This window comes from Anopheles coustani, chromosome X, assembly GCF_943734705.1.
Source record: "Anopheles coustani chromosome X, idAnoCousDA_361_x.2, whole genome shotgun sequence".
In the NCBI taxonomy this organism is placed as follows: domain Eukaryota; kingdom Metazoa; phylum Arthropoda; class Insecta; order Diptera; family Culicidae; genus Anopheles; species Anopheles coustani.
This window is the reverse complement of record NC_071290.1, coordinates 6,998,675-7,018,340: the sequence shown is the minus strand read 5'-3', so window position 1 is coordinate 7,018,340 and position 19,666 is coordinate 6,998,675. Positions and strand designations below refer to the sequence as shown.

Here is a 19,666-nt window from a genome sequence, read left to right as displayed (position 1 = left end):
TCCTGGACCCACCTTTGGGGCATACACCGAAAGAGGGAATCGCCACGGTGGACAGGGCCAGCCACAACCTAGAAGAGGGGGACAGGGGTTCTTGGTTCTGCGCATGCCAGCGATAGCCAGACTACCGATAAGTTACCTGTTGATAGCGGTTGACGGATTCTTCGGTGTCAGAACCGTTCGTTCCGTCGCTTCGTGCAGACGTTGGAAACCTTGCTCGTGCTATTATTCGGGACAGTTTTTTTTTGGGTGTGCGCGCTTGTGTGTTCTTGCGAGGGTGTCCACTAAAGGTAGTACCTCTTTTTCGAAACCACATCTTGGTCAGCAGTGTGCGATAGTTACTAAACCGGCAGTAACAAAACTATTCCATTTCATCTCCGTTTAATAGAGCTCACCAAAACCTACGTTAGCAAGCGATAAGCATTTCAGGGTAAGTCACACATTTTCTGATGAAATCACATCGTGTCTATTCTTTTCATTATCATTTAAGCTGTTTTGTGTTATGCATATTGCAAGAACCAAAGTTTGCTTAATCATATCATGTAAATTGGTAAACGTTACTGAAATAGTTAAATGTTTGGTTGGATGAGAGTTTAATCAAATTGCTTCTACTTTCAAAGCGGTGCGTTGTTGAACAGAACGAAACGATTTCAATAGAAAATGTGTGGCTATTGACCTCCGAAGAGGCGAGCCAAAGCAGAATAGTCCCTTTTAACGAATTTTATTTTTCATCTAAAAGGTTAGTTTAAAACAGTGCGTTAAAATATTCGGCGCGTCGGCCATTTTGCGTTCGTTTGACCAAGCAACAGAGAAAAAAAAAGATCGTTGAGAAACAAGTAGCAGCAAAGTGTGAATGATCAAGTGCGAAGCAGCTGCTTGCTCTACAATCAAGAAAAGCAAAGGAAAGTCGTCCACAACCAAACGGGCGTCACACACCCACCTGTTGCCGTGTGCCGTCCCTTCCCACCCGTTCGGCGTACCCGTTATCAATCAACCGAGGGAGAGGAAAACACGGACGGGGGAAGAAGCAAAAACTGTAACAATCAAACACGCGCCACAACAGAGATTGAAGGGCCCTCCATTGAGGCTGGCTGCCAAAAAAACACAACAATCAACCGAACCACCGAACGCCGAACGGAATCAGCAGCAGCAATTCGAGGGTGTGATACCGAGTGAGTTGCCGGTGGTCACGATCCCGCCGACGATGGTTCGGTAAAATGTGGAGCTTCAGCAAGGCCACCGCCGAGCACACATTGTTGCACACGGTGCTGATGGGCGGTAGTGGTGGAGGTGGTGGTGGTGCTGGTGCAGGTACTGCTGCCGGCCGTGCTGGGTGCATCTTCGATCAACCCGAAAATCCTGTTCCGCGCGGTTGCGGCGTTGTTGGCGACGCTGGAGGCGACTGGAGTACCAGCAGCAGCAGCAAGTGGATTGGTGGCACCGAGAACCACCGGAACTGCTGGTAGCCACGCGAGGTGAAAAAGTCACAGCAGAAGCAAAACGTGTGTGAGAAAGCTTGGACAATTGCAAACGCTCGTCGTTTGGCAGCAAAGCGAGACTAAGGGAGCGGGGTGTAGAGAGGGAGAGATAGAGAGAGAAAGTGCCGTGGGCAAGGATGGCCGACGAGCACGGCAGTAGCGAGGATGGTGGTGGCGTCGGTACGGCGACCGGTCCGGACGGAAGCGCGAACGCTCAACCGCGCAAACCCAGGTGCCTGCTGGGCCGGGGTAAGAAGATGGCCGCGGCCTACATCCACCGGGAGATCGCCGTCGAGGGCCACTCGGAAAGTCTGGACCTGCTGCTCAACGATCTGCTCTCGTCGGAACGGCTCATCTCGAACAGCGAAACCATCGAATGGTGCCGCTGGCTGGTGGCCGGCGGCCGTACACCGGCAGACTTCGCATCGATCGGTAAGTTTTCCATTCCACGAGTATTCTTTCTTCGCAACCACCAGCATTCCTAAATACCCTGTCGTTATCTAAGTGGCAAATACATAGTACCCTACCGATTACTACCAACGGTTCTAAATTACTATCGTTCAATGTTGACAACTGCCTTTTTATTATCTGATCGTAATCGCCAATTAAACACTACCCAAATTCACAGTGTTCAGATCTTGACGATTGACAAGTTGAATGGAAATGATTTTTTTCCAGTTGGGTAAATAGTTGGAATCTATGATAAGACTACGAAATACGTCACATTGAGTGATCACATTGTTTTTACAATGGTAACCAGACTAACCATTTCGCAACAAGCAAATTTCATTGTTGAACTTCCACTCTTTCGCTCCTTGCGAACAGAAGAATCAGTAGAAGTTTTCGAGACAAGCCGATTAGAGAACGTATTATTTAAGAAATAAAAATGTTTAACAACTGTGTTTACATATTGAATACAGACGGGCACTAGTCAAATTTCGTTACGTTATGCTAATACTTACCATCGGTTTTAATGCACAAATGAACAAAGGTGATGTACCTCGGGCTGCTGACAAAATCGATCCAGTCAAACTAACGTAGAAAGTGCCTACACAGTCTATTTACTACCCCACCAAAGCATCACTTTTTAATCTCTGGTACCGATTTTTAAATTATTTTTATTGAAAATCAACCGAACACGAAACTCATGGATCACGAAACATACACACGCACGGAATAAGTAAGAACTGCGTGGTAAGTTGACAGTTCGTTACTTGCTAGGGGAAAGGTAGGAAATGTCATCGAAGCATATTTCTTCAAGAAAATGGTACAAGCTCGACCAAGTTATATACAACATACAAGAGGATATTTTCAAATCAATATTTTATGAAAATCAAAACAACCGTTGCCCTGTACTGGTCCTGTTGAGTTGAAAGAATGGTTTTTGTGAAACCACAAGCAGTCAATTGCTCATTTGCCCTACCTGCTAACGATGGTCATTTATGCACCTTCAGCAAAGCCTTTGTCCTTTCATTATGTATCGCGTAGAAATCGGACATGAACATCTTGGACATAATCGTCTCAATAATCTTCAACTTATACTGCATTGCTAAAGGCAACCCTTTGTTTATGTAATCATCTTATTGCATATAATAAAAGTTTGATGAGTGAATTAAAAAAAAACAACACATTGATAATTCATTCGGGGAATCCAAATCGATCGGGTAGAAGCTAAATCGATCCAAAAAACCAGTTGAAGATCGATTTAGCTTCTACTATATTCTACTATTCTTCTATTTTTTTTAAAATTATTTATCATTACATACCGCAAGCTAAAGCAATAAACCATCTGAATAAAAGCATCAAGAAAGAATGAAATGTTCATTTTCTATAAAGTGAATTGGGGACAAAATCGGCGCCCACCATAGTATTGCTGCATTTGATCAGATTTTTAGTGAATGGAAGCTGGCATGAAAAAGTCGAAAGACGTTGTTGGCACCTGATGTTTGCAGCTTCGGGTATCCGTATGCCCAACCGGGTTTTGTCGATACCGATGTGAACCGGATTCTTTCACCTACCCGATGCTAAATGTACTTCCGCACTTGCAAAATATCTCAACTTTTACGAATATAACAGCATAGAAAAACGCCCATCCTAACCTAGCCTTTGACGTAAGCATCTTTTGGTTTGGAATGTGCTGGAATGGTTTGGAATTTGGAATGGCCACGGTTCTCGATTCGCGTGCTTTTCTTAAAAAACGTGGAACAGGTAGAACCGCCGAGGAATATAGTACGCAAAACGAAATTGTCCAGGGTGCGAAAGATGGCTGGAGAAAAAGAACGATATATGGTGGCGGGAGCGTTCAATTGGAAAACCGAGAAAAAACGCGAGAAGAAGGGTGTTGCATCATTTCGCCCCCATCCGCGCACTGTCGCGGGTCCGATACCCCGCAGAGGGGCCGGGTCGTAAACCTCGTCTGCGGTTGCGCGGATCGGACGTTTTGGAAAAAGATTATTTTTAAAATTGGACACCGTTTGGGGTATTTGCATGGGAAGCACCAATATTAATTAAAACATCCGGCATGATGTGCTGTCAAAGTAAAAATACGCCCACATTGCTATTGACTCGCGATCACTAGGAACTCTGGTCTTCAAAGAAGCAATCGATAGAACACGTTGGAAAAACATCGATCACCGTGCAGATATCCGGTTCATCAAAACGGTGGAGAGAAACGTTAACCATGTTCTCATAAACCTTGAACACCATTTTTTTTCGATCAGCTCCCGGTCCTAAAATTGTATCGGGTAAGAATTTGAAGTTCAAAAAATATGCTGCTTTAAAAGGCTATACAAATATTTTAAAGGTTTTCTTTTGAGAAGGAGTATCAATTGTACTGCAAGCTTTATGTTATGCAGGATTCGAATCGGTTGTCTATGCAGTTGGAACTGATGTGACGGTACTGATCTGTTTTACTAAACACCCTTCGTCATCTCCAGGAGACTTAAGCAAGTGAGTCTGTAAATTCGTGTTCATCAGCGCAGGAAAGGAACCAAACCAGCTAGGTTGCAAATGATTTTGACAAGAGTACAGAAGTTCAACCATTTTCCGAATGTAGTAGGCATAACTTTTGATGTTTCCGATCGTGAAGCACTCAAACTATTCGTCAAAGACAAATTATTAATCTTTCCACACTCTGTCCGTACTTTCACTCATATTCTTTTAATCTATTCTTTCATCGAAAAATCTGTAACTGTAATAACCGAATTGAAAGTGTCCTACACGTTAATCTGCGTTGCTCCAAACTAGTTTCCATCTGAAGAGATGTGATACATCCATGATTTGGTATTTGGATCGTGATTTTTATCGCTCGCTGATGGTTTGTCGATGATGTTATCGTTCGTTTGAAAATATCTAGTGCGAGTTAAACGAAACGGAGTCGCAGCAGCATTGTTGCTGACATCACCTCTAGCGAGATGGCGACATCTTGCACGGTGAAAGCATAACCGATCGTGCTCATGGATGGGTTTCACGTCCCACCAAAATCTCTAAAACAATTTTATCGCCAACAAATTCATTCAAAAACCGCCTTTTACTCGACCGTTGGATCTTCGCCACGTCTTCCACCGATCCACACTGGAACTGGACCCTCTTTTTTCGTCTCCCGCGTGGTGAAAACAATCCCGTCATTGTCAAGGTCGTCGATCGGAAGAAAGTGACGTAGATTGGTCCAACCGTCGCCGCCGTGTCATGCCCGTGGCGGCCCGCTGTACATGTTTGCTGTGGTGCGTCCGTCGATTGCTCCACGATCAGCCGGGGGTTAGCTGTGTGTGTATGTATCGCACCCGCCTGTTGCTGTGGATGGTTTTTCTTCAGTTTTCCTACACTTCTCCTTCACCGGGCTCTTCCTTATGCTCTCCGGTGCTGCGCTACGGTCCGGTTTTCTTCACCCCGCGGCTCTGTCGGGTTTTCCCCGGGTCCTGCTTTGTGCCCGTCTTCGTCTCAGCCGGTTCTTCGCTTCACCGTTTTCTTGAGCGTCTTGTTGCGGCTTCATTCAATGCCCTCGCATGATCGGTGGTGCGGTGGTGGGGTTCGTACATGAACAGCCTGCGATGTTTTTCTTTTTGTGCTACTCGAGTGCGATGAACTCTCAGCCACCGAAGAAGTGGTCGATTGAAGTGCTGCGCAGAGATGAGTCTCTCTTTCCGTCGTACACACATCCATCCGCGAGTGCGCATATCTCGTCGCATGTGTGTGCGTTCAAACGAGAGGTTCTCGCCTTTTCTCGGATGTATCCATCGGATGTGGCCCCGCGGATCGGCATGATATAAATTGAACAAGTGTCGAATTTTGTTGAACCTTAAACGAGACAAAAAAAAGGACAAAATCAATCTGACGTTCATCAAGAAACTGACGCAGTTAGTGTGAATGTTGGACAACGAAGGAACGACGACTACTCTTCGGTGGTTGCAATTCTTACCATTTACGTCGTAATGTTCGCGACAGTGGTTCTAATTTTTTTTAGAGTATATCCAGTCTAAATAGAGCAAGCACCAAGTCCCTTGTTCTCTGTCAAATGTTGAATATTGGGCTGAAATGTAAACTGAATTAATTCTCTATTTAGATGTAGTTTTGAATAACACGATTCTGCATAAGTATTACCAAGCGGCCAGGCGTGTTGGAATTTTCCATTCAGTACCTCGTCTCAGTTGGATTGGATTTGATGATCTGCGATGAAGCTTGCGCAAAAAGAATCGAAATTAGACATTAAAGTAGACTAAACCTCAACACAGCTTAAGTGGGCATAAATCGGTGATATGCGGATGAAACTAATGCGATGATGATAAAGATCGTGACGATGATTATGATATTGATGTTGATGATGGTTTGTGTCAATAAACCCAACAAGAAAAAAAACAGCTTACATTACCACGCGCAGCGACCATGCGTACATATCTTGAACGACGATGGTATGCGTGTGTACGAGACTTGGTTATGCTGTCCTTCTGGACAGAGGGGGATGTTGTTTTCCGGGACGGACGCGTGGTGGAGCAAACGATGCGTATGGCAATGACCCACACCAGAGCGCACGCACACAGGGGCACACCCAGATGGCGCGCTAAAGAGAGATGTGTGTGTTTGTAGTAAGTGGCAAGTAACAGCGCATCAGCAAAACCGATGGCGAGGCAGGTTGAAAGATCGGCAGGATAACACCACGGCGCCACCAGTTTACAAGGATGCGCATTCTGAAACGGAAGTGTGCGACATCCCTCACCGTTCAATGTCTCCACAATACTGTACACGCAAAGTCGGCTGCCGCGACAGATGCTACACGCGTCCTGTTCCGCGGTGATGATACCAGCTAAACAATTGTTTTGATTGATCATTCTTCCAGTCATTGGGGTGATCCAATCGATGAGCGTTGGCAGCCGCGGTCATCCGAGCTGGTCATTCGGACAGTCGGTCGCGGTGCTTCTCGCACACACCTGCAGCGAGCCGTCGCGGGGCTGGTGACTGACCGGCTGGCGAACTCATACCGACAGCGCAAGCACCTGAGCTCGTTGTTTTATTGAGCGTTAGATTTAAGGCCCGATTAAAACAGGCCATTTTTATCCCATCGAATACAGTGGACAATCGAAGAAAGAGAGAAGGAGAAAAGGGCACCGATTTCTTGTCATAACTAAGCAAAGCTTCGAACATATAGTTTATAAAATTTGTAGCAGACAAGTAGAATAGAATCAGAACAAAAAAAGAGTTTTATATCGCGAGTATTCCACCTATTATCTACTTTGCCCCACGGATAACACTCAAGTCGTATGCGTTTTTGCTACGGCAAGAGACATCATTCCGAGGTTCACAGACAACTTTCCAGCGTACGAAGAACCTTTCAAATTACATCATTATTATTAGTTGTAAAAACAATACGAAAATTATAAAACTGTGGTAAGTTTCTACATTTGGCGTCGCTTAACTTCATACTGGAGATAAACGATATAAAATAGGCGTGTTGTTTTTCGACTCGCCTTCCATGAACTAGAAATCATACGGTTAGGCAAGCAAAGCGAACCCAGAATACACAACTTTACTGTGGAAACATTGCCCGGTCAATGTTCAACATTTCCAGCATCGAGAAATAGTGTAAGTTTGAGAAAAATACGTTGTTGATATATTCCTATTTCAACCGTTGGTGAATAACTTTGTACGTAACGTTAATTGCTCATATAGGAGTTCTGGAGCACTCCACTATTCTAAGATCTATGCAAAATTAAGATGTGAATATAATGGTAGCTTATTTAGGAACTTTAAAATTACCCTTTAGCTCACAAGCTGAACAGGGGCTCTTGCATGCGTGCACGATGATATACTTGCTAAAACTTGAGTTACAGGCTGGGAATATGGCTGAATACATTTAACCAACATGCAACGCAATTTCGGGCATGCTGCTGGAATTTGGTGCATGCGCTCAATTATTAACACTTTCGTACTTTTGTACACTCATCACTACTTCTAGAAGGTCACTAAATTATATTGGGCTCCCATGATGATGTACTTGCTAAAAGTTGCGTTACAGGCTGTTAGAATGGCTGAATACATTTTAGCAACCTGTAACGCAATTTCGGGCAAGCTGCTGGAATTTGCTGCATGCGCTCGATTATCATCACTTTCGTACTTTCGTACACTTATCACTACTTCTAGTAAGTCACTAAATTATATTGGGCGCCCATGATGATTTACTTGCTAAAAGTTGCGTTACGGGATGGCATTATGACTGAATACATTAAACCAACCTGTAACGCAATTTCGGGCAAGCTGCTGGAATTTGCTGCATGCGCTCGATTATCATCACTTTCGTACTTTTGTACACTTATCACTACTTCTAGTAGGTCACTAAATTATATTGAGCTCCCATGATGATGTACTTGCTAAAAGTTGCGTTACAGGATGTCAGAATGGCTGAATACATTTTAGCAACCTGTAACGCAATTTCGGGCAAGCTGCTGGAATTTGCTGCATGCGCTCGATTATCATCACTTTCGTACTTTCGTACACTTATCACTACTTCTAGTAAGTCACTAAATTATATTGGGCGCCCATGATGATTTACTTGCTAAAAGTTGCGTTACGGGATGGCATTATGACTGAATACATTAAACCAACCTGTAACGCAATTTCGGGCAAGCTGCTGGAATTTGCTGCATGCGCTCGATTATTAACACTTTCGTACTTTTGTACACTTATCACTACTTTTAGTAGGTCACTAAATTATATTGAGCTCCCATGATGATTTACTTGCTAAAAGTTGCGTTACAGGATGTCAGAATGGCTGAATACATTTTAACAACCTGTAACGCAATTTCGGGCAAGCTGCTGGAATTTGCTGCATACGCTTGATTATCATCACTTTCGTACTTTTGTACACTTATCACTACTTCTAGTAGGTCACTAAATTATATTGAGCTCCCATGATGATGTACTTGCTAAAATTTGCGTTACAGGATGTCAGAATGGCTGAATACATTTTAACAACCTGTAACGCAATTTCGGGCAAGCTGCTGGAATTTGCTGCATACGCTTGATTATCATCACTTTCGTACTTTCGTACACTTATCACTACTTCTAGTAAGTCACTAAATTATATTGGGCGCCCATGATGATTTACTTGCTAAAAGTTGCGTTACAGGATGTCAGAATGGCTGAATACATTTTAACAACCTGTAACGCAATTTCGGGCAAGCTGCTGGAATTTGCTGCATACGCTTGATTATCATCACTTTCGTACTTTTGTACACTTATCACTACTTCTAGTAGGTCACTAAATTATATTGAGCTCCCATGATGATGTACTTGCTAAAATTTGCGTTACAGGATGTCAGAATGGCTGAATACATTTTAACAACCTGTAACGCAATTTCGGGCAAGCTGCTGGAATTTGCTGCATACGCTTGATTATCATCACTTTCGTACTTTCGTACACTTATCACTACTTCTAGTAAGTCACTAAATTATATTGGGCGCCCATGATGATTTACTTGCTAAAAGTTGCGTTACGGGCTGCTATTATGACTGAATACATTTTAGCAACCTGTAACGCAATTTCGGGCAAGCTGCTGGAATTTGCTGCATGCGCTCGATTATTAACACTTTCGTACTTTTGTACACTTATCACTAAGGCTGATTCGCACGTCGGCAAGTGGCAAGTGCAAGTGGCAAGTTGCCGGGTACCTACCCCGTGCGAATCAGGACCTAGCAAGCGGCAAGTGGCAAGTAGCTACTTGCCACTGGAATAGAACCGAGTCTATTTTTCAGGCAAGTGGGTGGATGTATTGGTAGACAACTCGTGTAATTACAAGTTGTCAAACAAAAACTGTTTCATTTTCGTGATTTGTTTAGGATAATTTTCGACTAATGTTCGAGAAATATTATTTGATAGTATCATTGATCGATCTTTTTATTTATTGATGATGAAATAATGGTAAATTCAAATTAATTCGTCATTGTGTACTTGTGTGAGTGATCAAGTTACTGGCAAGTACTTGCCTGCAGTGCGAACGGCTACTTGCCACTTGCCTGCTTACTTGCCACTTGCACTTGCCGACGTGCGAATCAGCCTCTACTTCTAGTAGGTCACTAAATTATATTGAGCTCCCATGATGATGTACTTGCTAAAAGTTGCGTTACAGGATGTCAGAATGGCTGAATACATTTTAGCAACCTGTAACGCAATTTCGGGCAAGCTGCTGGAATTTGCTGCATACGCTTGATTATCATCACTTTCGTACACTTATCACTACTGCTAGTAGGTCACTAAATTATATTGGGCTCCCATGATGATGTACTTGCTAAAGGTTGCGTTACAGGATGTTAGAATGGCTGAATACATTTTAGCAACCTGTAACGCAATTTCGGGCAAGCTGCTGGAATTTGCTGCATACGCTCGACTATCATCACTTTCGTACTTTCGTACACTTATCACTACTTCTAGTAAGTCACTAAATTATATTGGGCGCCCATGATGATTTACTTGCTAAAAGTTGCGTTACGGGCTGCCATTATGACTGAATACATTTTAGCAACCTGTAACGCAATTTCGGGCAAGCTGCTGGAATTTGCTGCATACGCTTGATTATCATCACTTTCGTACTTTCGTACACTTATCACTACTTCTAGTAAGTCACTAAATTATATTGGGCTCCCATGATGATGTACTTGCTAAAAGTTGCGTTACAGGATGTTAGAATGGCTGAATACATTTTAGCAACCTGTAACGCAATTTCGGGCAAGCTGCTGGAATTTGCTGCATACGCTCGATTATCATCAATTTCGTACTTTCGTACACTTATCACTACTTCTAGTAAGTCACTAAATTATATTGGGCGCCCATGATGATTTACTTGCTAAAAGTTGCGTTACGGGCTGACATTATGACTGAATACATTTTAGCAACCTGTAACGCAATTTCGGGCAAGCTGCTGGAATTTACTGCATGCGCTCGGTTATCAACACTTTTGTATTTTTATACACTTATCACTACTTCTAGTAAGGCACTAAATTATATTGGGCTCCCATGATGATGTACTTGCTAAAAGTTGCGTTACAGGATGTTAGAATGGCTGAATACATTTTAGCAACCTGTAACGCAATTTCGGGCAAGCTGCTGGAATTTACTGCATACGCTCGATTATCATCAATTTCGTACTTTCGTACACTTATCACTACTTCTAGTAAGTCACTAAATTATATTGGGCGCCCATGATGATTTACTTGCTAAAAGTTGCGTTACGGGCTGACATTATGACTGAATACATTTTAGCAACCTGTAACGCAATTTCGGGCAAGCTGCTGGAATTTACTGCATGCGCTCGGTTATCAACACTTTTGTATTTTTATACACTTATCACTACTTCTAGTAAGGCACTAAATTATATTGGGCTCCCATGATGATGTACTTGCTAAAAGTTGCGTTACAGGATGCTAGAATGGCTGAATACATTTTAGCAACCTGTAACGCAATTTCGGACAAGCTGCTGGAATTTGCTGCATGCGCTCGGTTATCATCACTTTCGTAATTTTGTACGTAACTTCTGGAAGTGGTCCAGTACCAGAGCACCACAAAGGAGATGTGGTCAATATTGAGCGATACATTTGCTGGAAAATCTGTGGCCAGTCAAACGCGCTTGCGAAAACAGTTTGGGCGTCTGCGCATGAAGAAGGAAACGTCAATGCGGTCTCATTTGTTGGCCCTTGATGATCTGGTAAGGCAACTTAAAACGACCGGTGCGAATTGAGAACAATGCGATCTAGTGTCTCACCCTACGCTTACGTGATTCAGCCATCTCAGCTAGCACCGGCCCAAGCGTCCACATTGCCGCCATCGCAACAAAATGACCAGACCAGAAAACGCCATCTTACTGCAAACTTTGCACGCAATGCAATTGCAAATGCAGCATCAGCAGCAGTTAATTTCGCAAATGATGCAACAGCAGCGAAACGTGCCACAGCCCCAGCGACAGCCCCAGGCTGCCAGCCCACCGAGCAGCACTACTCCGCCGTGCTGAATAATCCCGAGCTCATCCTGGAAGCTTTGGGCCACAGCATCTCAGAGATCCGGTACGAAGCCGAATCGGGTTCCACATTCGAAGCGTGGTTTTCCCGCTACGACGATTTGTTTAGTCAGGATGCGTGAAGATTGGATGATCCTGCAAAAGCACGATTACTGGTGCGCAAGATCGGCACCGCAGAGCACGCTCGTTATGTGAGTTTTATTCTCCCGCGTGACCCACGGGAACTCACCTTCGAGGAGACGACGGCGAAGCTGAAAGCCCTGTTCGGAAAAACAGAATCGACCCTCGGCAAGCGCTACAGATGCCTCCAGACGGGAAAAAGAGAAGCGGAGGATCTAGTGACTTACGCTTGCCGTGTGAATAGAGCATGCGTGGATTTCGAATTGGCCTCAATGAGTGAAGAACAGTTCAAGTGTCTCATCCTTGTATGCGGATTGAAGGACGAGAGAGACACTGACATTCGGACAAGGTTACTCGCCCGCATAGAGGAGCATTTCGACGTAACCTTGGACCAGCTCACCGCGGAGTGCCGAAGCATAGCCAGCCTTAAAGGGGACAGTGCTGTCATTCAAAATAACGAACGGCAAATACAAATGGTGCATGAAACCAAACACATGAATAGATCGAAAGGTTTCCAGCATCAGCGTCCTTCACTGCAAAGTGCCCAACCAAGTAGGCCATGTTGGTTGTGTGGTGCACTTCATTGGACGCGAGACTGCCCGTACAAGGCGGAAAGGAAGGCCATCGGGATGGATTCACCTGGAAAAAATAGGCAGCCCGGCGTTAGCACCATCATCCGTCATAGCGAAAACTGCATCGGGAGCCGCACTTGAATTGGATGGGGAATGCAACTGCACCGTTAGTGTTGGTGGTCAGGTGAAACAGGCAACACTGAGCGTTTTCGGAGCAGCAAAGCTAATGCTACTGGGAGCCGATTTGATCGAGGTTTTCTCGCTTGGTTCAATACCAATGGATGCCTTTTGCAACCATGTTGCAGCGGCAGGACAACAGCCGTTCCAGCAATTATTTCCAAAGGTGTTCGCGGGAACAGGGCTCTGCACAAAGGCAAATATTGCATTTACCTTGCGAGATAACGTTCGTCCTGTTTTTAGACCAAGCCGTCCGGTAGCTAACGTGATGGAAGAAACCGTGAGTCGAGAGCTTGACCGACTCCAGCAGATGAATATAATTACCCCAGTAACTACCTCAGAATGGGCAGCTCCGGTAGTGGTCGTGCGCAAAGCCAATGGTCATGTACGAATTTGCGGCGACTACTCTACGGGATTAAATGATGCGTTATACCCTCGCGACTACTCGTTACCAGTACCGGAGGATATATTTGCCCGGCTAGCAAACAGCAAGGTATTCAGCAAGATAAACCTTTCAGATGCCTTCTTGCAAGTAGAGATTGATCCCCAATACCGTCAGTTTTTGACTATTAACACGCATCGAGGGCTCTATACGTACAACCGACTTCCACCCGGTATCAAAACTGCACCTACAGCATTCCAGCAATTAATGGATACAGTGCTATCCGGCATCCGGGGCGTTTCGGTTTACTTGGACGACATCATCATCGGAGGCCCGACCGAGTCTGTGCACGATGCAATCGTAGAAGAAGTTTTGAAGCGCATCCAGAACTACGGGTTTACACTACGAGCGGAAAAATGTTCCTTTAAAATGCAGCAGATTAAATACTTGGGACACATTATAGATAGCCATGGATTACGGCCGGATCCGCAGAAAGTCGATGCTGTTCGCATGCTCCCTCAGCCGACAAATATAACCGAAGTCAGGTCGTTTTGAGGCGTCATTAACTATTATGGTCGATTCGTGCCAAGGATGAGAGAGTTACGCTATCCGTTACTGTTCATCTCCACATAGCGAACTCATAGGAAACTCTGGTGAAACTCCTGTCAAATTTGTATGGAGTTTCGAGTTTCCCGAGTTCGCTAAGTGGACACACATTTGTTTCTGTCTTCTTCGCTTCTTCTTAATCCGTCAGTTATTAAACGTCAGAACGAGGGGCTTTGCTAGTGCTGTCAAGAGTTTCCTACCAGTTTCCTACGAGTTTCCCAGCTGTTGCGGGAACTGAGTTCGACAGTTCGACGGAGGAGAGTTCGCTATGTGGAGATGAACAGTTAGACGAGTTGTTAAAGGCAGGAGGCGAATTTCGCTGGACACCGGAGTGCAGAAATGCTTTTGAGAGCTTCAAATCAATATTGGCGTCTGATCTTCTGCTAACACATTACGATCCTCGGCAGGAGATCATCGTGTCTGCCGACGCCTCATCAGCCGGCTTCGGGGCGACAATCAGTCATTAATATCCCGACGGCTCAATTCAAGTTGTCCAGCATGCCTCGCGCGCTGCTTTCTGGTGATCATCGACTCGTTCTCCAAGTGGCCAGAGGTTATCCCAACTAGCAGCACAACAGCCCTGGCGACGATAAGTATTCTTCGAAACGTATTTGCCCGTTTTGGCAACCCGGAAACGCTTGTATCAGATAACGGCCCACAGTTTACTAGTTCGGAATTTGAATTTGTTTGTAGGCAAACTGCGGTTGAGCACATAGAACAGCGCCGTATCATCCGCAGTCCAACGGGCAGGCCGAAAGGTTTGTCGATACCTTGAAGCGCGCTGTGAGGAAGATTTCCGCTGATGGTCTCACAATGCGAGAAGCCCTGGACACCTTCTTGCAGACCTATAGATCCATCCCAAATGCGCAATTGGTCGGAGGGAAGTCTCCAGCCGAGATTATGCTGGGCAGGCGTCCAAGGACTCTGCTAGAGCTGTTATTGCCGCCTCCACAAATTGCTCAACCGAATCCCGGCATACGAGCTCGAGAGCTGAATCTGGGAGATTTGATCTACGGTAAGGAATACCGGCTGAACGATTGGAAGTGGATAGCTGCTACCGTGGTTGAACGACAAGGACGATTCATGTACCTGGTTAGGACCGCCAACGGGAAGTCCATCCGTCGACACATTAACCAACTACGTCGACGCACAAGCGTAGGAACACTACACAGGCCCATCCACCGTTACCCTTGGATATACTGCTTGATACTTGGCAATTGGAACCGTCATCAGTATCTGCGTCATTGGACCTTCCACCATCTTCCGAAATATCGCCTCACCGCAGGAACCTGTGCCAACCGATATTTTAACATCTGAGACTAATGCGAGCAGCCGTCCTATACTAAGAAGTCAACGCAGGAGAGCTGCATCCCGTATACCGGATCAATCTATCTGTTCGGTACGACAACCACGACGCTGAAGAAAATTTTGTGCAAGAATTTGACAACAGGTGTAAAGTTTGAACCAGGAATAGGTGAATATGGTCCAATAACGCAAAGGAAATGTTACAAGCAAAAGGATATAAAAGTTGAGTCCACCGTTGCATGTACACCTCAGCAAAACGAAGTGGCTGAGCGCTGCAATCGAACATTGATGGAAAAAGTCAGACCTATGATGATTGATGCTTCGATGGGTAAATCGATGCTATGAAGCAGCTGCAACGGCGGCAAAATTAATCAACCGTAATCCAACAGTGGCTTTACCGGAAGAAACAAATTTGGCGGTATGTTGGTTCGGAGATAAGCCAGATAAGGGCCTATTCCGAAAGAAGTCGTCAAAGGTAAACGATCGTTAAGCCAAACATAAACGATCGTTTTGAGTGAAACCCTATCACATCCGTTCAAACAGACGATCGTCGAAATAATCGTCAATAAAATCGTTTGAGCTCTGCCATCTGTGATTAAATTTGTCGAGCAGTTGAGTTAACGATCGTTATAGGTATCACATAAGCTTATTCAACAGCAATGACGATCGATGTGTTATCGATGACAAAAGACCAGTCGATAACGCAAATCCGTCCATGAGGGAGCTTGAGATTTGTAACACCTGCTCTACGAACAAATTGAAAAGTACAAAGATTAACACCAAAGACGCACACAAGTTTAGAAAAGCAGCTTTATTCACCGTTGGTGCTCCGCGTTGGTTCCATTTGGTTCGTGTGAACCTGGTTAGGGTAACGCTCGGCAGTCTGTGGAATATTTCTCATCGAAGTGGTATCCCGTATTATCGGTTTTTATTTGTGAAGTGTGTAAAGTGTAGATTGAACTAAAGTTCTGGATAAAAAAAAGTGAGTACAAGTGTGACTGCATAAAAAAAAATATTTAAAGTGTTTTCTTTCAAGTGTGATCATTAATTAATTAAAAATATATTTTTTAGCTGCACTCGTACGACAAAACAACAGCAAAAGATGCTGGTTGAATTGATTGAGAAAAATCCTGACGTTGCATGCGGTCGTAGGACAAATCAAAGCTACTTTTTGGAAGTTGCGGAGAAGCTCAATTTAATAGGTCCTCCATTAAAAGAAGCAACTACATTGAGCAGTCTGCATTTGAAACATTTCGCAAATGAGTTACTTTGAATATATTTTTATGATTTACTTATTTTTAGGTTTGGATAGAGAAGAAGTACAACACAAAAAGAAAATTGAGCTACAATAAAAAAGAAATGAAAGACGGGTGGTGGAGTAGCAAAAAAGGCGTTATTGGATGACATAGATGAGCGCGTTTTATCAGTTACGCATCTGAATAAAAACGCAATGGGAGTACCTGAGAGCATTTGTCTAGGCAATTGCAAAAAAAATCCAGAGGGCAATTTAAACGATAAATGTGATCAAATAATTGAGATCATTGAACTTGAAGTAGGGCTATCCATTAGCAAAGATTTTAACGTTGAGGAGGAAGAAGGCCCATTTAACAAAGGTTCAAATGATGAAGAGCGAGCAGAACCATCGCACTCCACCAATTGTAACAAGAAAGAGAAAGTAGGGTCGTCGGACAATAATAAAGAGGCTGGACGGTCACCCAACGCCGTAGAAAAAAAAAAGTAAAAAAATATTTAAAAAAAAGATCAACTAGCCAGTCTCAGGACGGAAAAAGCATTGATATTTTGATTCGTCAAAATGATCAAATGATCAAAATCTTGGGTGAGCTGGCCGACACACGATGGAGCGAAGCCGGGATAAAAATCAAAAATTCATTTTTGGATTTCAGAAAAATGAGATATGTTTTCTTAAACTACAAGATGAAACTAAGAAATGACCCAAAAACTAGAGCCTCTGTTCTTCCAGGTTCTGAGAAACAGCCCGTCAAAGTCAAGATTTGTGAAAATATTGCGTGTAAAATTGAAAAAAATCCATCAACTTCGAAGGTCTGTAACTCATATAATAATGGCCGAAATCGAATTTCAAGTACAGTTTTGGAAAGGTATATTATCATGCTTTAAAATTGTTGACAGTTTAAGTAAATTGAAATTGAATGTCACATAATATAAAGCATTGTTTTTAAAAACTCCTGGATAATTTTTCAATTTTCTGTTTTTAACCTTTTTCCACCGCTAAGGGTTGTGAAAGATTGTAATACGATGCATACCCACTTACAGTCTAGAATCTTTTGTAACAATACATGATAGTTTTTTTTGCGCATACGCGCGCATCTTTACGTTATTCTGTACTTTATATGTGTAGCTTATAGTTTATCACCTACTAGGCGTCTCCATCATGCCATATGCATGTGTGGTAAGAAATATATGAAATTCTCATTCAATAATATAGGTCGATGATCGTACCGTAAAAATGTGAAGCAGGGTAGTGGTTGAACATCACATAAAAGGGGAAAGACAAGCCAAGTCAATGGCAAAGAATGAAATTTGGTTTGGTTTGCTTTGAATGTATCAGTTCGCTTTTACTTGTTCTACAGCTCACAAACCCATCTTTTTATACCCAAAATTCCTATTAATAATGTACCCTAAACTAACATTTTTTTCTGTTTGTACCCTTACCTGTAAAAGTTGAAGTTAATCTTCAAGAGTTGGTGAATCACATTGCGTGTAGATTAATTGAAATGCAAAAGGCAGAACGCAGATCTTGTGGCATTCACTAAGCGTCGTATTATTGTGCTCGTGGGGCATTGACGGATCTAGTGGACACAACATTTACAACCAACCGTTTCATAGTTCCGGAGAAAATGCTGCATCACACAGTGATTTACTAGTATCGGCATAAACTCCTATCCGTCTTTCGTTCATTAGTGACAATTCAGATATCATCTGGATAAACTTGATGCCCCTACTTGCAGGCCACTTGTGATCAAGTTTGCGAAAGATTCAAAAGAAAAAGTTATACAAACAGTAGATGAAATCAAAAGCCAAATAACTAGGTTAGTTCCTTATACAATTCAGCTAAATGAAACAAGTTATGTGACGGTAAATTATTCATTTTACATGAGTTGAATTGATGGAAAAATGTTTGCATATTTAACCGACACTATGTATACGCAAACATGTTGTGTATATGGTGTAAAACCAACAGAAATGAACAGTGCACTTATAAAATGGATTTATTCCAAATCCTGAGAATTTATCTTATGACTTATATACCACTACACTGCACTGTTGGATGAGATTTTTCGAATGCTTGCCTCACATTTCGTGCAGAATTGAATTTAAAAAACGGAAGGTTACTAAAAGTTATAAAAAAATGTACAATGATCGAAAAAAAATTGTATTGGAAAAGATGTACAAGGAATTTGGTTTTAAAGTAGATGAACCAAGGCAAATGGGTGGAAATAGTACGACGGGAAATGTTTGTCGTCGGGCATTTTCAAACATAGAAAAATTCAGCGATATTTTGCAAATAGAAACAGAACTTATAAAAAGGTTTCAAAATATTTTAATAGCCATCAAATGTTCACAGCCTTTAAATCCAAAAACTATTACTCTATATTGCAAAGCATACATGTTTTACATACATCATCACAATTGGTACAAAATGCCTTCTACTGTCCATAAAGTTCTTGCGCATGTAGGTGAAATAATTTTAAATGCCCCAGCACCATTGGTATCCTAAGGAGAGGAAGCAGCAGAAGGTAGAAATAAAATATACTGAAGGGATAGAAGAGAACACGCTTGTAAAATGTATCGAGAAATATTAAAGACATTTTTATGAGAGCATTACAATCATCCGATCCATATATTTCAACAATATCTCTGGCTAAATCGTTGAAAGATATACAACAAATCCCATACCCAGACGCAGTAAAAACATTGTTCGTAGATTACAGCTCCTCAAATCATAACAGACCCTTGCCAATTCAAAACCAAGTAGATGATGGTACAAGTTCATAATATTCAGATAGTTTCTCTTCGTTAGGAGACGTTATATCCGCGTTAGATGCTTTAAATATCAATTATTTACCAGATAACAATATTTTGAAAGAAAATTTTGTTGTAAATTTAGTTTGTTTTACATCAAACTAAAAAAGTCTTTAAGTAAATATAAAAAAAAAGATTGAAAAAATAATGCACCCATAGAAAAGTCCAAATTTATGTGGTTTTTGCAGCGCCACCTGGCGGGATTGTCCAGAAACATCATAATTTCGTGTAACATAATAGTATTACACGATTACAATGAAAAAATTGCAAAACATTTGATTCCGAATTTTATCCCGGCAATTTGATCTTTTCGCTCCATAGTGCCATGATCAGGTGTAAAATCGCATGGAAAGCTTGAAATGCCGCTAGGCTCAAACCACAGCAACCGACGGAGCAGGCGGAACCATTGCCGCAACAGCAACCAAACCAACCAACGTAACAGAAAGAAAATTTATCACAACAAAAATA

General features: G+C 42.8%; 1 protein-coding gene across 1 annotated transcript in view; it reads left to right on the top strand.

Moving 5' to 3' along the window:
• LOC131268917 (E3 ubiquitin-protein ligase Ubr3) overlaps positions 1–19,666 on the top strand; it is a 60,785-nt gene that overhangs the window by 10,313 nt on the left and 30,806 nt on the right. The window contains 1 exon segment of the mRNA XM_058271215.1: positions 737–1,907. Coding sequence (XP_058127198.1) covers positions 1,613–1,907 — 295 coding nt within the window. The 5' untranslated portion in view covers positions 737–1,612.